The sequence below is a fragment of the Dermacentor albipictus genome, chromosome 5 (assembly GCF_038994185.2).
Source record: "Dermacentor albipictus isolate Rhodes 1998 colony chromosome 5, USDA_Dalb.pri_finalv2, whole genome shotgun sequence".
NCBI classification, from domain to species: Eukaryota; Metazoa; Arthropoda; class Arachnida; order Ixodida; family Ixodidae; genus Dermacentor; species Dermacentor albipictus.
This window is the reverse complement of record NC_091825.1, coordinates 63,145,850-63,162,139: the sequence shown is the minus strand read 5'-3', so window position 1 is coordinate 63,162,139 and position 16,290 is coordinate 63,145,850. Positions and strand designations below refer to the sequence as shown.

At 47.1% G+C, this 16,290-nt stretch overlaps 1 protein-coding gene across 1 annotated transcript in view; it reads right to left on the bottom strand.

Moving 5' to 3' along the window:
- LOC135911695 (uncharacterized) overlaps nt 1–16,290 on the bottom strand; it is a 54,334-nt gene that overhangs the window by 1,801 nt on the left and 36,243 nt on the right. Inside the window, exons 9-10 of the mRNA XM_065444048.2 lie at nt 12,138–12,335; nt 10,373–10,492 (exon numbers count right to left, since the gene is read on the bottom strand). Coding sequence (XP_065300120.2) covers nt 10,373–10,492; nt 12,138–12,335 — 318 coding nt within the window. The remainder of the gene's footprint in view (nt 1–10,372; nt 10,493–12,137; nt 12,336–16,290) is intronic.

The following is a 16,290-nucleotide window of genomic DNA, read 5'->3' as shown; positions in this document are numbered from 1 at the left end:
CATTCAGTATGTTTGCACGCGTATGTTTTTTTGAGGCAACAGGGAAGGAAAGCGAATGTATGAGGGTGTGCACACCTTGAGCGTGGGTGCCTGCGTACTCGTACTTGTGTGTGTGCGCGTGGTTGTGTCTCGGTATTAGAATATGCGTGCCCACAAGTGCGATTATGCGTGTGCGAGCATACGCGTGTTTGTGTGTGTGCAGTTCCGTGCGCGTGGGTGCGTACACTTTTGTGCTTGTGTACATGCGTGAGCGCGTGTAAATGTGAATGCGCGCGAGTGTGCGTCGTACCTCTGCGGTGTGCGAACGCGCGTGCGTGAGTACGCGCATGCATTTTCGTGCGTGTGTGCATGCGTGGGCGCGTGTAAATGTGAATGCGGGCGAGCATGTGTCGTACGTCTGTGTGTGTGCGTTTGTGTGAGTGTGCACGAACGTTCGTGCGACTGAGCGCGCGCGCGCGCGTGTGTGTAAGCGAGCTAGGGTGCATTTCCCCGATTACGCCTCCTCTTCCAGATCAATGGGATGTAGAGTTTATTTAAACCCATATTTAAGTCTATGAGACAAGAACGAATGACATTGCATTTATAGCATTATCTCTTTCTCAAAGTGAAATAAATTGCAAAAAAAAAGAAAATGCAGTTTCCTTCCACTCTGTGAAGAAGTATAGCCAGTGTAGCTGTGTATGTGTGCCCCTTAATGGAGAACTGCACCTCTACCGCGGGTCGGCCCGGCATTCCACTATCTTCGGGATGTTGTTCTACACGCGGACACGATAGTTGGGGAAGTAGCCCTTAAGAGGAAGCTTTAGCTCGAGTAAATACATGCAAAAGAAGAATTCGTTTTTCTCGGCAACTACTGCATGCACCATATTTGACGACGTTTGTAGCACTTAAAAGAAGAAAACTTAAAATCTAGTCGGTGTTTGTTTCGAATTTTTGATTTAGGTCTTCAGCTGTTTATTAAAAATTGGCAATAATCGCAAATTTTCTGAAAACTAAACCGTCAAGCTTACAACTGTCTTTCGACAATGAAAAATATCACAATTCTGTGCAGTGTATCTAACAGCACATTAAAGCGGACAAAATTGATATATTACACATGAATCTATAAAAAAACTATCTGGAAATACAGCTTTTGCAGAAGCTTTGTGCACAACGCAACGAATTAACGTAAGGTGTAAATCGACATATTGGAATTGTCCGCTTCGAATTATCTAATGGATGCGGTTTACAGAACAGCGATATCGGTTAGTGATGCGGAATTAATGATTTGAAAATGTCATGCTGCTAGTTTTTTACGCACTTTCCAATTTCAGAAAATCTTTGTATCAAAATTCAGGCCCTAAATAGATATTCCGCTTCCAATAGTCACTAGAATTCACCTTTCTCTCTCGAATCCAACAAATTTCATGAAAATCGGTCAAGGGGTTATCTCAGAAATTCGTTTCTGCGTTTTACGTCTGCTTGAATAGGCCGCGTCGATGTTGGGCCCGAGCTAAAACTTCCTCGTAATGGCTTCGCAGTATAAAACAAAGAATAAAAAAAAAACCTCAGCCGTCAATATTGCCACCACAGATTTCGCCACGATGCACCGTCGCCATCGGCAAGGCTCCATGAGCAGCTACCAAACTGCTCACGTTCGTTATCTTCCTTCCCTCGGCGGCAGTGCATTCTCGTGATGCCAACGACGCGCTAAATCTGCACCATCATTCCGTCACTCATTGCCTCTGGGACCCAAGGAAGCTTTCGGCAGCACACGTTCACTGCTGTATTGACACTAAAAAACTTTAAACTCCTTGCCTTCGAGAAAACAACGTGCATTACAATCGAACGCGGACTGGCCACACGGAGCTTGGTCATGGGGCTATACTATTGATGACAGCCTCACAAAAGTCTACGTGTGGTCACGTCGACTTTACAGATTTGCAAGGATTGACTGACGGGCTAGTTGCTTCATTATCAAAGAAAGTACAGCGCTTCAAATTGTCAGCGCAGTGTGTGGTTTCCCCTTTGTGTCCCGTCTTGAAGCGCTGTTCTTTCTATGACTTTGCAGATGTGCTTTTTCTGCGTCAGTTACGCCTTCCAAGAGCGTTTACTTGGAAAATCTTTGTTCGCACGGCTCTTACAGAAGCAGGTTTAATATAAATTAGTTCTGTCGGCTGGATAATCTCGAGGATGGGCTCCAAACTCCTGATTTTCTTTAGCCACGTAAGAGCAAATACTGAAAATCTAATTGACGTAGCTTTCTTCATGGCGCACACAACTTCTCAACTTACTCCGCATCGAGAGGTTGCCTCTCTGAACACTCGAATGATAAAATGATGTCACCAACACTTGTATTGCTTATTAGCTTTGTTTGTGCAGTTAAAAGCAGCCGGCATAATGGTGGTGCTGTAGGCTTCTTATAAAGCAAGTGTGAAATGCTTGGACAGGTTATCTGTTGAAATCAACTTCATGACCTCAAGCACATGTGCCCAACCGTGCACGTGTGCCTTCATAACCGATTCTCCTACATTACAGACGAAGCTCCCGAGCGCTACTGTACTTCACACAAAGTGTGCGAAAGCATTGTGTGCGTTCCCGATTAGATTTCTGAGTGTTAGTGGCATCAGGCTCGGTTTCCTGGCATCATGAGGAATAAAAACAGCTGCCTCGGGGAAAGCATTGAATACATTTTCAGTACTTTATAACATATGGATCAGGGCGGACATGTACGTTAGAAAGAAAAGTACTGAAGTATTAGGATGAGGGTATCGCTGCACGTACTTTGCCTGTCTAATATTCAGATCTAAAGAAAAAGTACTGTGTGTGATTTTGTGACAATTATAGCTGAGATGAATTATGAGCTACGACACAGTATCCGTGGTGGAACTGGCCCCTGGACTACAGGGCTACATTTAACCACGAAATGCTGGTTTGATAAATACCAGTAATTGGAAAGTGTTTAGGTCTCGAATTTTTTGTATGTCGGCGCCGCTGTGCAGCCTTGGGGGCCCTTTTTACCACGAGCACCTTGTTTCAGCTAATATTCAAAGCAACTGCACACAATTTTTCTTTGGAAAGGGGGGGGGGGAGAGGGAGCTTTTTTTTAGCGTCTAGCTACTGTTCCAAAGTTCTCGGTCAGCTCAAGACACGCCTGCATGTGTTTCTAATATGCAGTATGTTGTCACGGATTCAATAGGGAAAGAGCGTTATCTTATCGGATTGCGCGCTTGAAGCCAATACTGGCTTACATTCTCCATCGCAGTTGAGGACCCGAGATTGCGCTGCAATGTACGGACATTCCAATCTGAGGAATCGATGCCTTGATCCCTAGTTCAAATTCAGAGGAAGCACTACTTTGTGCGTTGCCATCGTAGTGCTTTCAGTGTTTTGCAGAGCAAACTCACCTGATAAAGAGTTATATTCGTAACTCACTCTTTTCGAAGCGTTTTTTTCGTCACATCACTACAAGGTGACAATATATAGGTGGTAATGTAATGGTTAGCATGTCCATCACATCAGAGACATCCGAGGGACGTTTCTACGGTATAAGAGCACATCCCCCCCCCCAAAAAAAATAAGTATCAAACATAAAAATAAGCTTGAAAATGGGGGCATCATAAGATCGAAAACTACGGCGCTTGTTGATCTTGTTCAGGATGACGTCGGCTTTTCATTCAACGTTTCTATTTGAGAAAATGTGTTGAAGTTACGTGTATTTGCATCACAATAACGGGCGTAATCAGACAAAAGTTTAACGCATTTCATTAGAGGGTGCCTGAGTACTCTGTGTAGATTACGTACGACAGCGGTAGGAAGAATACAACATTATTAGAGAATATAATTCGAAAACAAGTTCACTTATTAATGCAGTGTAGTAAAAAGGAAATACCCTCCACAGTATAGTTGTGGAGGGCGCGAATAATGAATAGGCTATAAAACAGTCTTGTGGGTCTCTAGTGAACTGGATACATCGAATCGCGCCTTGGCAACACTATAAAGTCGCTCCAGAAGGCAGGAAGTCTACTCGCCAATTAAGTTGGCCAGTTGGCTCTCGCCACATAGAAATCCCGCAAAGGACGTGATGACGCCACGACGAGACGGCACTGTACGCCAACAAATAAAGACTACTTTTTGAAAGTGAAGCTTTCTTTGCTTCTTCCTGTGAATTTTCCAGTGGTGCTGTTGCTGTCTTGCACGCCGTGTCGGGGGAAGATTCAGAGCGTACATGTAGATGGAAGGAGCGTGGAAATGAGGAAAGGTGGCGCAAGAAACTCGTTTGGACGTTTGCATCGCGTCACATGTGCATAGTGCCCTCTGGAGCTCCATTGGCGACGTCACATTAGCGTCTCGACAGCTGTAATTATCCGTGACCCCCCGTAAAAGGCATTGCACAAACTGCAGCGCTTACCGTTATCCTAACATGCAAGTCCTGAAGAAAAGTATATAGAATGGTAGAGAGGGGGCACGAGAAGAGGTGGAGAATGGGTAGAACCGGGGTATTCGCAAAACGAGTCAATAACACCCTTGCCATTCTTCGCTCACAGTTCTCATACAGGGGGGGGGGGGGACGGGACAGGGAAAAGACGACGAGAGAAGATAACGAATCCCTACTACTACAGACACGACAGTGGTTGCGGGCAAGCTGAAGGCATGGTACTGTACTTTTATGCTATTGCTAAAAACTAAACACCATGCAAATTTGTCAAAGGGACAACTGACGCAGGGCATTCGGAAGCAAAGACGCAATTAATTACCCTAGGGTATCGGTATAAGTGACACTGAAGTGGTCGCACATCAAATCAACATGCCGCGGTAGCTTGACTGCTATGGCATTGCACAAGGTCGCGGTTTCGATCCCCGCCGCGGGAACCAGATTTCAATGGGAATGAAATACAAAAACGGTCGTGCACTTTGATTTCTGAGTGCGTTAAAGAGCACCAGGGTATGAAAGTTAATCCGGAGTACGCAAATACGGCGTGCCTCATAATCCGCCTGTGGTTTTGCACGTAGAGCACCATAATTCTGCTAACACATCTGCTTCGATGCGATGTGCTATGTGAAGCAACGTCAATGCTCAACCCTCTCATAGGTTACAAACAATGGCGTACAACAACGCCTCAAGCAAACACGGCTCGCTGTATGTTGTGTACTATGCAGACAAACAGGAGTAGTGCACGCAAGGTAATATTTTCCATCAATTCACTGCTACCATATTGTACTATTCGCTGAAGAAATCTTATATTCGCAGTCAGCATTACCGCTAATTGACGTCAATCAAAACAAACAGCTCAGAAAGCTTGGCTTACATCGATTCGCGCAGTGCGTGGGAGCCGCATAATTTCAGACTATGAATTTATATGCTTAAGAATGGCGCTAATTAATGTAATATTTGCATTCGCAGTGAGCAAAAGCGGCTTTCGTGTCCATGGTAGAATTGATTTAAACGGTTTCAATCCCATGGCCCTTATATCATTGCTAACTTCGGTGGGATTGTAATTGTCAAAATGGGATACAAGTGACAGGAAAATCAGGAGGTTGATGAACGGCAAGAAGGCAGAAGCTTGCACAAGCCTTCAGAGAAATAAGACTACTTTTAGAGCAGTGAGGTCAGAGGGACGTGCTATGGTTTCAACGTCTAATAAAAATCCTCCAAGATATGAACAGAGGCCGACAAAAATGCGGGAATCTTGGGAAAGGGGAAACCGCTTGAAATCACAGGACAGCATTGGCCTAAATAATAAAGATGACCTAAAATTAAGAAACCATAACGTTGACAGGGTGGCGAAATTTCGGCACAAATGAATTGCCTGTTGAAGCAGTTCAGCTGAAACGCGATGGTGTGAAATAAGGCGAGAATGTCGGCAAGTCTTGAAGACAGGTCAAGTACGTAGGTCCTGCGGCCGACGCCAGCGCCCGGCAGCTGTCAGACGAATGCACGTATAAGCGAGATGCCTGGTCGTCAGTCGTTATAGTGTGATTTTGGGCGTGGAGTCCATTACAATAAATACAGTACAGTCTACGGTGTCATTATTCGACGGCTGGTACCGATTCTCGTGCTATGAGGAGTGGAACAAATTGTCTCGCGTGCCGGCTGTCACCTTCCTCGAACTCTCAACAGCAGGTGACACACATGTTCTGGAAGACAATCCACACGAGTCAAATGCAGTGATCACTTTCTGGCAAGCACAAATTTTGTTCCCCTTGTGGCTAAAGGTTCAGCAATGTAAGCCTATGGAAACGACGAAAATTTGTACTCAATTTTCAATTTTCGACGGAAGAAAGGCTGCCATGGAGGCCTTCTGACGGCTACTCTTGTTGAAAAGAGAAAAGAGAAAGAAAAAAAAAGAACCGTATCAAATGCGCAGAATCAATCATCGCTCGTCCCGACTAAACGCTCTTAGGATGATGTCATTCCCAGGCGACGAGCAGCTACGCTTTATTAGGAATACTGATAACTACGGCGATGCCCAAGCAAGACAGTGGCGACTCGCGTACTGTGTTGATTACCGAACTTTGAATGCGTTCTCTACTCCAGATCAATATTCCCTTCCCCACATACATAACCTTGGCACTCGTCTCGCAGGAAGCAAAATATACAGCAAGATCCATTTGATGAGCGCGTGCCACCAAATTCCTGTGGAACCCAGCGACACTCCGAAGACAGCAGTCAACACTCCACTTGGCCTATTTGAGTTTGAAGAATGCGACGCAAAGTTTTCAAAGGTTCACGGACCCGGTTACGCGTGGACACCCGTTCATTTTCGTCTACCTCGACGAGATTCTCGTTGAGAGTTGCACAGACGAAGAGCACAAAGAGCAGCTTCCCTTTCTGTATGAGCGACTGGATGAACACGGTATGGTCCTAAAGACCCAGAAATGCATTTTCGGAGTTGAAGCCATGGATTTTCTTGGACATCGCGTTTTCACCCCAAGGCACCAAGCCACTGGAATTAGTGGTGAGGGCAATCGAGGACTTCCCCTCTCCAACCTTCTTCCAAGCTTCGCGCGAATTTCTGGGGTCATAAATGTTCAGAGGCGCTTCATATGACCCTGTGCGCAAGTGCTTCAGCCGCTTGCTGACCTGCTGCGTCACGACCAAAAAAATGGCTGTGGCTTAGGTAAGGTTAAGCCCAGGATGCGAAGCGTACTAGCCTTTATTTTAGTTGTTGAACCACTGTTTAGCCTGGTGAACTGCTGTTGCTTGGCTATATTTGGTTCGGCTAGACGAAGAAACAACTCATGCATTACTGCTTCGCCTTCAAGAGTGGAACGCGACAGCGTTCCCGTCGACCCGCCAAGGGGTGTAAGACAATGGGCTACAGGGCAGCGACTACGCGCCCCGCATTGGACGCGGTGAGCGTCGAGCAAAGCATCGTTCGGCGCGGCAACGAAATGTGCGCCTGAGCAAGAGACGCACGCCTTAGAACCAGCTCGTTTCTAAGGCAACACCGCATTCACTAGAGGCGCTTTTGTACCGCTTTGAAGCATCGTACTCGTGGCTCAGTGGTAGCGTCTCCGTCCCACACTCCGGAGACCCTGGTTCGATTCCCACCCAGCCCGTCTTGCAAGAGTTGAGCCAAAGCCACTTCTCCTCTGTTGTGACGTCACGGTGTCACGTGGTTTCAAGTCGACACCGCCGCGCCTGAGGAGCTGGGTTGAGCTCTCGTAATATGCTTCGCATAAAAAAGAAAAAAACAACGCCTGCCTTCCACTCATCCTCGGAGCACGAAAATTCCTTCCAGGGAGCCAAAACGCGATTGGCGACTGCAATCTTCGTGATCCAACCGTTGCCCGACGCTTCCACTCACGTTGTAGTAGACGCGTCGACCACGGCAGTGGGTGCAGTACTGCAGCAGCCCGATGGCACAGACTAAAGGCCGCTGGGCTTCTCAAAGCGCGTCAGACCTACAGAAGCTCGCTACAGCACTTTCGAGAGGGAAATGTTTGCCATCTATTCCGGTGCCAAGCGTTTTCGTTTTCTTGACGGCTGTAGCTTTTACATTCTCACCGACCACAAGCCGTTAACCTTCGTTTTCATGAACAGTTCCTCGTACTCAGAGCGTGAGCTTCGGCAACTTTTCTATTTCTCCAAATTTTCTACGGAAATCCGCCATATCTCTGGGACCAAGAATCAGGCAGCTGACGCATTGTCGCGGTTCGGCGGTGTGCCCGCTGGTCCTGTGGATTTCCAAGTTCTAGCCTCCGCACAACAAAACGACTCTGAGTGCCGGCAATTGCGGGAAAAAGGCTCGTCGCCCCGGCTTGCAGAGATGCCGCTTCCCTACACATCAACATTGGTCACATGCGACACGTCGCAGGCAACTTCTCGGCCGTTCGTGCCCCATCAGTTTCGGTGGCCAGTATTCGATTCACTGCACGGACTAAGCCATTCCAGTATCAGAGCCACACAGAGGCTTATCACAGACCGCTCCGTCTGGCCAGGAATCAACAAAGGTGTTGGAAGCTGGGCAAGAAGCTGCCAGGCCTGTCAAGCCGTGAAAGTGACCCGGCACACGCGTTGAGCGGTGCAGCCGTTCCAATCACGTGTATTTAGACTTGTTGGGGCCTCTACCGCCCTGCCCAGGTTTTTAGTACATATTGAAGTGCTTAGATCGGTACTCAGGGTGGCCTGAAGCGACGCTTCTACAAGACATGGTCGAAACAGTGTGGGAAGCATTTGTTGCTACGAGGGTGCCGCGGTACGGTTACCCTTTGCGTATAACTGCTGACCGAGACCGACAGTTCCAAAGCTCACTTCTTTCTGCCCTGGCGAGACTGCTCGGCACGCGCTTCATGACACCACGGCTTACCACCCACAGAGCAACGGCACAGTCGAGCGTCTCCACTGTCAACTGAAGGCGTCTTTGACTGCCACACTCAACAGAGAGCACTGGGTGGAAAGGCTACCCCTAGTATTACTGTGACTGAGAATAACGATCAAGAATGACCTCGTAGTCGGCGCAGCCGAGATACTTTATGGGTCAGCAATCCGCATTCCACCAGGCCAGTTTTTCGGCAGCCAGAGAGGTACTCCGCCAGCGTTGGTGCAGCAGTTAGGTTACATTCCTAGCTCGACCAGCTTCGACCTACACTCCCACGTACAACCACGCACGTCTTTCTGCGGCGCGACTCTATCAAGCCACTACTGACTCCTTCCTACCAAGCAACGGCCCCTTTCGTGGGGTTCCGCCTTCAGAGAAAACCTTGAAGATTGACGTTCGTGGCAAAAAAGAAACAGTGTCATGCGACCGCGTGAAGCCAGCCTATCTTGAACATTAACTCTTCATTTCTTCCACTATTCACACCCAGGCCTACGGCTTTCTAAGGGGGGGGGGGGGGGGCCTTTGCAGCAACCGTCCGTGGCATCGCCGTGCCGCGCCGTGCCTCGCCGTGCCTCGCCGTAGAGGTCATTGCCCCTGCTCTTGGAACAAAGGCGGCTGCCCGACTGGGGCACCACCATAACCACTCAGCAAACCTGCATTTACTTTTGAATAGAGTCATTCGACTCTCCCAATTGTCAAGTTGTCGGAACGTGTATACCTTGCCTCCGCCAAAACGAGGTCCCAACACTCTTAACGGCACGTTCGGGCCTCGGTTGGACCTGATTTGCAGTCGGTCAGGGCCCGGTAGAGAGGGTGAAATTTATCGTCATGCTCGGGCAGGGCACGGGACTCTCTTTGAATCACCGGGCTGGGCTAAGGCGGGTAAACACAAGTACCGAGTCAGGCCAGGAATCACGGCCCATGGAGCGCTCTAATTCGCATTCCCTGTGGTAAATACGCCCAGGCTTAGCATGCACCATAGAAGAAGACAACATTCAACGGCTATTACGATACTCCCTAATGCAAAATTTGAGCGCAGCTCTATACGGGTTTTCATTCCGCGATATATTGGCTAGTGTGGATAATTTTTCGTGTGCGGCGCGTTGCAAACTTAGAGAAGTGTAGTAGCGTGACTGCCTCGCTAATCAGGAGATCTCGAGAGGGAGCGCATGGGTGACGCGTGGGTGACGCGTGGGCCCAATTCAGAGCAGCAGCGGCGGACACACCTCCACTCTTGCAGCCCTTTATTTCCATATGTACGACGCACGCTACGCTGGCTGAATCTCGTAGCCATCGTCGCTGCCAAGCCCGTCTTGCGCGGCACTACACTTCTCACGCTTTAGCCATACCCGCCGGGTCCGCTTTTCTCCTCCCGCTCTCTTCGCTATCACAATCTTCTATCTCCCGCTGCCCTCCGCGCTCGCTTGCATTCTTCGCTGTGTCAATTCGCTCAGATACGAGTGACAAGGTCGATGCTTGCCGCAGGAACGGGCGCGTAGGAGCTGCGCTCTAAAACCGGTGTTCATATCAAATTTTAACTCGCGTTGACAGCACGGCAAGTTTCTCACCTTTTCTCTCAGTGACTGCAACGTGTCGTAGGTGAACGAAAGTCCTTCTGCGAAGTTGTATCGGTACTCGGCCTTGTACGCCTTGTCATAAACTGCCTGGTAGCTGGGTTGGCTACAGATCTGCATGGCAGAGATTAAATTGCAGCATGGTTAGTCGTAACTACAAAAATGTTTGCTGTGATCGGGAAAACTTGAGAAAGCAGCACTATCTGGAGACAAAGAATTAGATCTTTTTTTTTTCTGGAAAGCCTAACTGAACAGGAGAAATTAGCTCACATGAGTCACAGGACGACAGACACAGGACGCCACGTGAAAGCAGTGGGCATTGTGAACGAGGCAAAATCGGACTATGTGTTGAAAACAGAGAAGTTGCTATAGAGTTGTAGCCTAAGTTGTCACACGAGTGAGGGAGAAGATTGATATTTAGCTGAAAATTTCGCTTTTTATTTGACATGATTTCTTCCTGAGTGACGTGACTATGACAGTATGCCTAAAAAGAGATCCGGCATAAACAATCCAAACAGAGTTAGACCCCTCCCAAAGTATTTTGTTCTAAAGTAAGAAAAAATAACAAATTTTTAGAGTTCGGTATACCAGATTTCGCTACTTTTATAACACTAATCCATAATTTTATATAATGAGCCACAGAAGTTTGCAGGACATGGGTTCCGAAAAGAAAGCTACATTACAATGAAAATTGAGCACATAGTCAGGAATTCATAGTATGAGTTGGCAGTGTAAATATCCACCATGAGCACAGTGCTGTGTTCCACTAAAGGTTGCGTGACCACGGGCTTGCTGTGTAACCTGTACCTCAGGTAGTTTTCTCTTCACCTGCTGTAACAGTTAAAATAATACTGATATTTTTATATGCTACTTTATGTGCTGATCATCTTGCCATCGTTGTGGAACGAACAGACGCTTAATATATATAAGTTGTTCGGTCGTCAAAAGTTGCGCAATAATAAAAAAAAATCAGGAAATTTTCATCACGTCGAAATTCCGTACTCCCACCCGTGTCATTTTTATTATAAACCTTCACCAAAATGCCGTGGAAGGACAGTTTCATCACCACGCTCCCTACGAGCTTCGAAGTAGCAATATAGCTTTAGCGATGCAAATAATGTGCGTAAAATACGACCAAACCAGATGCCTCTCAACGTTGGCGGCGCACGCAACAGGGTGCAGGTTTTTCCGTTTGGATCCAGTGGCCCTGGCACATGCGTTGGTGGCTCATATCTTTGTGCGTCGAGCAATGTGTCGTGCTGGAATTTCAGGAAGCGATGACGCACTTGGCATTACTAATTTGCGTCGCGCTTTGCGAGATCAGTGAGGAAAACGCTAGATTTCCACTTATACTGGGGTTAGAGAGTCCTAGGCGGGTTGAGATTTTTTTTCAGCGTCCAGTTGAGAAAATAGTCACATTTACAGGCCCGCTCCCACGCTCCTAAAATAAAATTGATCATAATCATCATCATCATCATCATCCTATTTTATGCCCACTGCAGGACGAAGGCCTCTCCCTGCGATCTCGAATAACCCCGGTCATGCGACAACCAATTCCAACTAGCACCAACAAATTTCCTAATTTCGTCAGACAACCTAATCTTCTGCCGTCCTCGACTGCGCTTCGCTTCTCTTGGTGCCCATTTTTTTCAAAAAGAGCCGGGTCATAGATGCACACTGAGTGGCCGAAGATAAAAATAAAGCTCCGTTGTTCGTCGAGCAGCGCTGGTTCAGAAATTTTGGTCGTGCGTTTTCATACCTCGTAGACGTTTCCAAACTGCTGCACACCGGCGGGCAGCTTGATGCATGGCTCGAGGAATCCGTACTTGCTGGCCTCGTGCTGCAGGTAGGCCTTGGGCCTGTTCCAACGTCCCTGCATGCTCACAGACAGCGAGAGCGACGTTGCACCTCCGGGATCCCTGGTGTTCACGAACTTGAGTGCCGCATGAGCGTTGTGCTGCATGCACATGGGTGTACAACGTCGAGACGCATACCTTATAACGCTTTCTAAAAAAAAAAAACACGACTGCAAGTAGCTCTGGAGCTTTATTGACTACGGGAATCGCCAGCGATGCGGTTCAGCCACTTGTCTAAACTTGGTCTGCGTAGTTTTGAACGGCTTTCTGACTTAACAAACTGGCTATTTTTAGCGAAGTATTCGATTCAAAAAACACCGAGAAATCAACACGTTCGAACTGAGCTTGCGCTTGCCGCTGCCATCTGCGGGTCTTGTTATGCCGCGCGACTGGTTCAGATACTTTCGCAGTGTCGCCAGTTGCCCCCGTGTCATGCGTGCAGGGAGGGGTTCATCACACCTCTACGCGTCCGCGCGGCAACCGCTTGGGCTTTCTTCGTGGTTTTTGAGGGGTCGGAAGGCCCGCGTGGTGTTAAGTGACGAGTCACTGTGCATGCATTAGGGGTGACGTACGGATTGGGAAAACGCATTCTTGAAAGCACCGAGATCGGATTCCGCCGACAGCCGTAATTGGTAAATCCAGACAAGCCTTGATTGGGGATGTTGTACGTGGTGTTGTAGCTCCCGCTTCCCGAGTCATTTGCTGGCTAGAGAGGCCGCCGAGGCTTAGAATGGCCAAGCAATATTAAATAAATCATGGCGTTTAACGTGCCAAAACCATTTTCTGATTACGATGCACGCCGTATTGGAGGCCTGCGGAAATTTTGACCACCTGGGGTTCTTTAACGTGCAACTAAATCTACGTACACGGGTGTATTCGTATTTCACCCCCATCGAAATGGGGCCGCCGTGGCGGGATTCCATCCTGCGAACTCGTGCTCAGCAGCCCAACACCATAGCCACTGAGCAACCATGGAGGGTGTCAAGCAATATTGACCACGTCTTATGTATACGAGCGGAGGTCTACTCGCCTACGCCTTCGGGTGGCAACCGTTTGTGTTTTTGAGGTGCCAGAACGCCAGCGTGGTGTCGAGTGACGAACTAGTCAGTGCGCGCCACAGAAGCGCGGCACGCATGCGCAGAATACATTCGGGCAACGTCATTTTGTAAACACCGAGTTCGCATGCTGCCGACGGTCGTAATTTTTCAATGCAGGCAAACCTTGAGCGGGACTGCGGTTGTGGCACCGACTCCCGAGTCCTCTGCTGGCTAGCGACGCCGCCGAGGTTTCGCTTGGCCTGGCAATAAATTGTGCGTGCCTAGCGCTTTTCGCTCAGGCCGTCACTAACTATGTGGGAATAGGAAAGCGAAACATAGCTCATGAAAGAAGGAAACAGCTTTGTATTGCAGTACATGTAATTTTAAGAGTAAGCCCATTGCTTTGGGCTGTGGCTTACCAAACATTTAACTCTCATTGGCAATTGCATATGTGGGACGGACCAACGGCCCTTGTTGAGAACGGGGTTCCGAGGATGTGGAAAGTTCATTCAACGACGAGGAGTGATGGAACATGTGGTTGGGTTAGACATCCTTATTTGACCAGACCTCCAGTTGAGAACGGCGTTACGTACATGTAAGAAATAATGTAAATAAGCCATATTTCATTATTAGACGGTTTCCACGAATACTTTATAGTATCTTATGTTGATTGGCAATGAGAAAACACTTGACATACAAATCAATATTTGAAGTTCCTTATTCTCTAAATTTCGTAGCCGACTCAATCAATGAATTTCCCTATTTCCATTGAAATTTGCGCAATTTTATTTTAATGCGCTGCAGTCTTCATAAAAAATATAAGGTGACAGGATGAGTGCTTCTGCACTTTCTAGCGAGTCCTCATAATTGCAGCACAAACTAATACCAATTTCGCCTAAAGTCAATCATGTCGCGTTTTTTTAGTGAGACACCTAATTTACCGGCTCACACACATGAACAAGTTATTTATGAACTGCAAGTATCTCTAGAAAAAAAAATACAATTCTTTCCACATTGCGAACAGAATACAGCCAGTCGAACACGCCGTCGGTTAAGATTGTGTCTTCATTAAAGTGTCCGTGAGTAGTACTCCTCAGCGCGCTGAACTGGAAGTGAGCCTGCAGGGTGCTTAATTTACTCGCGGCGCAAAGTCGGAGGTTTATTTTTCCATGCCAGCCGTCAATAACACTGGCAGAAATCAAGTCGTGTACACAAACGTCTGCACCATGACTGATGAGAACGTCGATGATACATGTTCTAGAAATAGGACTGGCATGGGCATGTTTTTAGATATCCGTCGTCAAAGGTACGTGTGGTAAGCTCTTCGGTTCACGACAATTGCAACCACAAGTCGACATGCTCACTCACGAGCGCGCTAACTCGTACTCTCAACTCCAAAACGCGTTAGATAGAGCGTTAATGAGTAACGGAGGGTGTGATGGGACATGAGTATGAAAGGGAGTGAACGCCAGTGGCTAGGAGCGGACGTAATAATAGATTTGGGTGATTGCCGGTGAGTGGGAGTTGACGCGGGCATGACCTAAGTGTAAAGCTGGTAACTGTAAAGCGAAGTGACTATGAACGCAAGCGAGTGTTGCTGAGCATGGGTGGGAACGAGTGTGAGTGCAAACGAGTACATAGCGTACGAAAATGTGGGTGAATATGAGTGAGTATTAGCTTATTATGTCGACCTATACTGGCAGCATGCAAGCAATGCGAAAGGGCTTATCGTGGATGTATACAGGAAAAAAATACACTTCGGTGAGTAGCCGCTGACGTGTTTCCTAAACTTTACATGTAATTTAATGAAAGCACCGTCAGTTGCACCTGAAATTAACCTGCGAAAGCTTAACATCTGATACGCTTATATAAGCATATGCAGCCAATATTTTCTATGGCCTCAAGCGATCAGTAACGGCTTTTTTTTTTAAAGAGGACGTAGAGAATAGCCCCCTTGTAGTTGCTCTATCCGAGGCTCTTTGATGCTTCTAACTTTTAATGTGTTTATGCGTCCATTCTTTCGGACAATAACATTTCTCATTTTCCAAGAATTTGTATATACACAGATTGTCGTGGCAGCTTTCTTGATCCAAACCGAAAGATTTGGTACAGAGCCGATTTTTCAATGAGTATTCACACGCATTTTCGAAATTGTGGAAATTTCATCACATGATTCTCGCTCGTAAAAGCTTGATACATTGCATGCACGCAAATGTTGAGAAACACTAACAAGATATAATAAACTGATACTAATATTGGTCTCGAAGAGCGGGGCATGTAGTCATGGACATTATGGTGACGTCATCAGACAGAGCAACATTTGCGGACCTCGGGTAACAATAGCGCTAGATATGATGACGTAGCCTAATAATAAAATAGTCAAGAGTTGTACACCTATTTCTCGAGTTTTAGATTAGTAAAAATGTTATGCGTCTTTTTCGTTCCGAGTTTCGATTTGACGACTTTTTCGGTGTCCCACGTGCAGTAGAAGGCATCAAATAAATAGATTTACCTCACTGAAGAGGCAATATACCGAGATGCAAGGAACCATACATCGCCTTGAACTCGCTTTGTCTGCAAAACAAGCCCAAAGAGCTCGAAACTTGAGCGATGTGTATTGCTATAGTATAGTATAGTATAGTATAGTATAGTATAGAATAGTATAGTATATTATGACGTGGTACAGTATAATGAAGTAGCAAGGTGCGGACACGATATATCTAAAGGCTTGATAAGAAGGCAGTTTCAAAATGAAACTGCAAAAAAGGGGATCGCGCTTCCTCTATGTTTTTTCTTCTTTTCTTGAAACTGTTCCCGGCAACGTTTCTATTATCTTAACAATTTGACCGGCCATCGGTCAAATATCAGTGTACGTCTGACACCTCGGCATCAATATCCTGTTGAAAAGACATGCGCTGATAGCACGGATATATAGCGTGCAAGGAAGATTTTAAGTGTCCGAGTGACTTACCAACATCCGCCGCGGTAGCTTAATGACTATGGCGTTGTGTTGCTGAGC